The 6,317-nt window shown below is 39.3% G+C and overlaps 1 protein-coding gene across 1 annotated transcript; it reads left to right on the top strand.

Annotated features, from left to right (window-relative positions):
* The first annotated feature begins 28 nt into the window (after window positions 1-28).
* LOC148564513 (uncharacterized) lies at window positions 29-775 on the top strand. The gene has a single exon (XM_088487049.1). It carries the CDS (start codon window positions 29-31, stop codon window positions 773-775), a length of 747 nt encoding a protein of 248 aa, XP_088343175.1.
* Window positions 776-6,317: the final 5,542 nt, after the last annotated feature.

Below are 6,317 nucleotides of genomic sequence, written 5' to 3' on the forward strand. Positions count from 1 at the left end.
CAAAGATGCTTCTAAGGTAGATCCGTTGATGAGAGGTATATGTCTAATTGGTGATAAATCCTTAGTTGCATTATATGATACTGGAGCTTCGCATTCGTTTATTTTGTTTGCTAAAGTTGAGGAATTAGGCTTGAAAGTGTCGGAGTTACCTTTTGATCTGCATGTACATACTCCGCATCAGATAGTTATGACTAGGTCAGGTTGTAGACAAGTAGGTTTCAAACTCGAGGGTAGAGACTTTATCCATGATTTGATCTATTTGCCAATGATTGGATTGGAGATGATTTTAGGGTTTGATTGGTTATCAAAGAATCGGGTTTTGTTGGATTGCTTTGAACGGACTATTCGGTTTATGCCGGAAAGAGAGAATAGAGCAGTGGTAGCTACGGGGAATTACCTGAACTCTGTAATGGTGTATTGTAGTGGGAAGGAGTATCAGGGTTATATTCTGTTGGCTGCTAATGCGTTGGGTGATGCTCAGAACCTGGATCAGATACCGGTGGTTAGAGATTTTTCGGAAGTGTTTCTGGATGATATTCCTGAATTTCCACCTCAAAGAAAAATTGAGTTTGCGATTGAATTGGTGCCGGGAGCCAGACCAGTATTGATTACGCCGTATAGAATGGCTCCGATAGAGCTGGCAGAGTTAATGACTCAGTTAAAAGAGCTTCTGAACAAGAGGTTCATTCGACCGAGTGTATCACTGTGGGGAGCACCAGTTTTATTGGTGAAAAAGAAAGACGGAGGAATGCAATTGTTTGTGGATTACAGATAGTTGAACAAAGTGACTGTGAAGAACAAGTACCCGCTGCCAAGAATAAATGACTTGATGGATCAACTGCAAGGAGCTGGAGTATTTTCTAAGATAGATTTGAGATCCGGTTACCATCAGATAAGGGTGAAAGAGGATGATATCCCTAAGACTGCATTCAGAACACGCTATGGACCTACGAGTTTGCGGTAATGTCCTTTGGGTTAACGAATGCAGCTGCTGTTTTCATGGATTACATGAACAGAGTGTTTCGTCCCTTTTTGGACAAATTCATGGTATTTTTCATAGATGGCATCTTAGTTTATTCTAAGACGGTGAAAGAGCATGAGGAGCACTTGAGGATTGTGCTGCAAATCCTAAAGGAGCGAAAGTTGTACGCTAAGTTGTCGAAGTGTGAGTTTTGGAAGGAGGAAGTGAAGTTTTTAGGTCATGTGGTGAGCAAAGGAGGAATAGCCGTAGACCCTTCGAAGGTAGAAGCGGTGATGGAATGGGAAAGATCGACGATCGTGACAGAAGTCAGGGGCTTTTTGGGTTTATCCGGATATTACCGAAGGTTTATTGAAGGATTTTCTCGGATTGCACTACCAATGACGAAGTTAACAAGGAAAGAGGTGCCATTTGTGTGGACGTCGGAGTGCGAAGAGTATTTTTAGACTTTGAAGCAGAAGTTAACTTCAGCACCTATTTTGATCTTGCCGGAGCCGCATGAAACATTTGAAGTATATTATGATGCATCACTGAAAGGTTTGGGTTGCGTATTGATGCAACATCGGAATGTGGTGGCCTATGCATCGCATCAGCTAAGACCGCATGAGGTGAATTACCCCACTCATGACTTGGAATTAGCGGCGATTGTGTTTGCATTGAAGATTTGGAGACACCACTTGTATAGAGTGAGGTTTAGCGTCTTTACTAATCATAAGAGTCTCAAGTACATATTTGATCAGAAAGAGCTAAATATGCGTCAGAGGAGGTGGATGGAGTTGCTGAAAGATTATGATTTCGAGCTGAGTTATCATCCTGGAAAGGTGAATGTAGTAGCAGACGCTTTGAGTCAGAAATCCTTAATGATAGCTTGGATGAGGATTAAGGAAGAAGAGCTAGTAGATAAGTGACGAACTAATTTTCTGCTAGTAAAGAATTTGTATAAGAATATAATCGCGTTGGTAGTATAGCTTCTAAACCAACAGAAAATTTTTTCGTACAAAAGTTTGGTTGTCACAAGTAACAAACCCAATAAAATTTATAAACTGAAGTATTTAAACTTCGGGTCGTCTTCTCAAGGAATTGCAGGGAAGTATGATTTATTATTGGTTATGGAAAATAGTATTTTTAGGTTTTGAAAAGGTTTGAACAAGAGAAATAAATTGCAGGAATTAGTAAATCAATAACTAAGAAAACTCTTGGCAAGGTATGAAAACTGGGAGTCCTATCCTAGTTATCCTTATCAATGGTGATGAAAATTATATTTTTGCTCCCACTCAGTCAACCTCTAACTATGAAGGTAAGTCAAGTGGATAAATCAATTTAACACCTAAAGTCCTAGTCAACTCCTAAGGAAAGACTAGAGTTATAGGAATTTAAATCAATCAGCAAAGATAACAATTATCAATCACGATGAGTTTGACAACTCAAGAGTTACCAATTAATCAACCAAAGCCAAAAGGGAAAAATCTAAATTATTTATATAAATAAAATAAAGCAATCATAATTCTGAAATACCTCAAATTATATTAAATAGAAAATCAATCTAAACATAAAGAGTTCATAAACTAAATTGAGAAAATAAATAAAAGGAATATTAAACCTGGAACTCAAAAGAAATTGTAAGTTGAAATAATAAGAAATCCTAAATCTTTTAAGAGGAATCCTAATCCTAAATCCTAAGAGAGAGGAGAGAGCATCTCTCTCTCTCTCTCTAAAACTACATCTAAAATTAAAAATTATGAATTATGAGCTGATATCCTGAGTCTCTGCATGTTCCCAGACTTTAAACTGTGTTTCTGGGCCGAAAATTAGGTCAAAACGCGGCCCGAAATCGCCCCCAGCCTATTCTGTTATTTTTGCAGATCGCGCAGGTCATGCGTATGCGTTGTCCACGCGTGCGTGTCATTCAGCATTTTTCCTTGCCACGCGTACGCGTTGTTCACGCGTTCGCGTCACTTGTGTGGATTCAAATCCACGCGTTCGCGTCAAGCACGTTTTCAATCATAGAATAAATCTAGGAAGGAATTGTAAAACCATGCAAATCATATGAATAAGTGGGTGAAAAGCTGATGAAAACCACTCAAATTAGCACAAGATAAACCATAAAATAGTGGTTTATCAATAAGTTTGTTGATATTAAGCTAGATATTGGTGAAGTTGCCGGAAGAGCTTGTTTGAACCAGCTACAAATCTCAAGCACGTTTAAATCAGAAATACGAAGGGCTCAGCAAGATGAGCAGAAGCTTCAGCAATTGTTTCAACTAGTTAGTGACAAGAGGCGTAAAGAATTCAGTAAGGATGGTGAAAGATTGTGGAGATATAAGGGGAGAATTTGTGTACCGGATGTTGGAAGTTTGAGACAAGACTTGTTGTCGGAGGCTCATAACAATGGGTTTTTTATTCATCCCGGAAGCGTGAAGATGTATTATGACCTAAAGAAGATGTTCTGGTGGCCTGGGATGAAAGGTGATGTAGCAACAGTGGTATCCAAGTGTTTGACTTGTCAGAAAGTGAAGATAGAGCATCAAAAACCGTCGGGAATGCTACAACCACTTGAGTTTCCTCAGTGGAAGTGGGAAGGAATCGCGATGGATTTTGTGACCGGTTTACCGAAGACTAGGTCGGGATTTGATGCGATTTGGGCGATCGTGGATCGCTTAACCAATCCGCTCATTTTCTACCTATCTAAGTAAACTGTTCGATGGAGGAGTTGGCAAGATTGTACATCAAAGAGATAGTAAGGTTTCATGGTGTGCCATCGAGCATAGTGTCGGACCGTGATCCTCGATTCAGATCAACGTTTTGGGGAGCTTTCCAAAGAGCTTTCGGTACGAAGCTATGTCTCAGTACCGCATATCATTCGCAAACCGATGGACAGTCGGAAAGGACTATTCAAACCTTGGAAGATATGCTGAGAGTGTGTGTTCTAGATCAACCCAAAAATTGGGACCGATACATGCCATTAGTGGAGTTTGCGTATAACAACAGCTTTCATGCGAGCATTGGGATGGCTCCATATGAAGCCTTGTATGGACGGAAGTGTCAGTCTCCATTTTGTTGGTATGAATTTGGTGAAGCAAGTGTTTTGGGTCCTGATGTAATAGCAGAGACTACTGAGAACATTAAGAAGATTCGTGCAAGGATTCTAACTGCTCAAAGTCGACAGAAAAGTTATGCGAACCAGAGGAGGAAACCATTAGAGTTTGAATTGGGAGAGCACGTATTCCTTAAGGTTACACCGACGACTGGGATTGGAAGAGCAATCAAGACCAAAAATTTGAACCCAAGATATATAGGACCGTTTGAGATTTTGAAGAGATTCGAGCTGGTAGCGTATCAAGTAGCTTTGCCACCTCATCTGTCTAACTTGCATGACGTATTCCACGTGTCGCAACTTCGTAAGTACACGTCGGATGCGGCTCATGTGTTGGAGCCTGAATCGGTCGAATTGAAGGAGAACTTAACCTTCCAAGCAACGCTAGTGAGGATTGATGACACTAGTGTGAAGAAGCTTCGAGGAAAGGATGTTCCATTGGTTAGAGTTGCTTGGGGGCGGGCTGGAATTGAAGAGCATACTTGGGAGTTAGAGTCTGAAATGCGAAAGGATTTTCTCGAGCTTTTCTCAGGTAATTCAAATTTTAAGGGCAAAAATTTCTTATTTGGTGCGGAGAATGTAAGAACTGCAACTAATCAACTGGTTAATTAAGTGATTAATTGCCCTAATTAGATTTTGAAAATTTATAATGAGAATTTGAGGATTTAAAGGTGATTTTCGGACTCAGTAGGTCTTTCTGAGTCAGAAAATGTGCTTTCTGCAAAAAACCGTAAAAAACTGCAAATCGGCAGTTGAACCGGTTCATGTCTGCCCAGTACCACATGAGAAAAACTGAAAACAGCCAAAAACTTTAGAAAAACATTAGAAATGGAAAACCAGACGTTAATTTTAAAGGTTTGGCCCGAAGTTGGGCTAAGCGGGCTAAAAACACTAACGGATTGGACCGGGCCCAAGTTGGGACCAAGTCCAACATATAAAAGGTGTTAATTTTAAGTGAACCAAACCAGCCACAACCCCATTAAACACACACACACACTTCAGAAAATAGAAAGGGGAAGAGAGGAAGAAGAAGCACTATTCACCTCAATCTTCCGGAGCTCATATCTTGAGCTAGAGAGCTCCGATCACCGCACCGTTTGTGGCTACGTGTTCCTCGTGAAGAGCTCTACAAAACTCATACAGAAAATTGGAGAGATGACCATGAAATCTTTTCTATTATTCTCTCCAAAATTTTGGTTCCTAGGGCTTTGTGGTTAAATTAGTTTTTGTGATTTTTTATGTTTAAGTTTGCTCTAAGCCTTGCTTAGCCTTGGATTTTGACATCCACATCTGTTGGAAGAGGTAAGAGCCACAAAACCCTTGTGATTTTATGTTTAAATGGAAACCCTAGGTTGAATTATTGTGAATTATGTGTGGTATAGCTTGAAGTGGTGAGTATTTGAATTTGTTGGAGCTTGTTGGTGATTGTTGGTGGCTTGAATTGTGTTGAAAAAACCTAGCTTATGCTCAACTTTGGATTAAGGTCATATTGGGAATCGGCCAAGGTATAGTTTCGGCTTCCTCTATGTATTATATAATATTCATGGACACTTAGGCTAGTGACCTATAGGATAGGTATGAATGATAATGGTTGATGAGTTGTGAATGTTGATGTATGATGATTTATTGTGAATTCGTGATGATATGGTGATGATGATTGATTGTATGAATTTGATAAGTGAATTATAATAAAATGTATGATGTTGGAATTGATGAATTGGTAAAGTGGTTGGAAAATATGAGAGAAGATTGATTAGAATGTGTATTATGTGATATATTGATATTGAGAAAGAGGAGGATGATATGTGAAGGAAAATGTGGTAATATTGGCGTATTATGGCACAACAAGTTCGTTTTGATGAAAGATGGGCGTGTGAATGGCTTGGTATGATTTGGAATGTGTATGGTAAGAATTTGTGTATATGGTGAATTTTGGTAAATTAGAAATTTTGATGAACTTTGTTTGATCATAACTTTTGCCTCGGTTTTCGAAATTGAATGAAATTGGTTTAGAATTAAAGATCTTTGAAAACCCTTTAAATCGATATAAAGTTTGGAAAAATTGGAATTTTGTAGAGGAAGTTATGATCATTCAAAGTTGGTATTAAAAATCTGAAATTATGCAAAGTTGCAGAATTTCATGTTTTCTAATATGTGCGGGCGCACACCCTCGTGCGGACGAACACCCTGCAAGAATTTTGACCTGTGCAGATGCACAGACCTGTGCGCATGAACAGGCTGGGA

This window comes from Arachis ipaensis, chromosome B5 (assembly GCF_059453495.1).
Source record: "Arachis ipaensis isolate K30076 ecotype BB chromosome B5, ASM5945349v1, whole genome shotgun sequence".
NCBI lineage: Eukaryota > Viridiplantae > Streptophyta > Magnoliopsida > Fabales > Fabaceae > Arachis > Arachis ipaensis.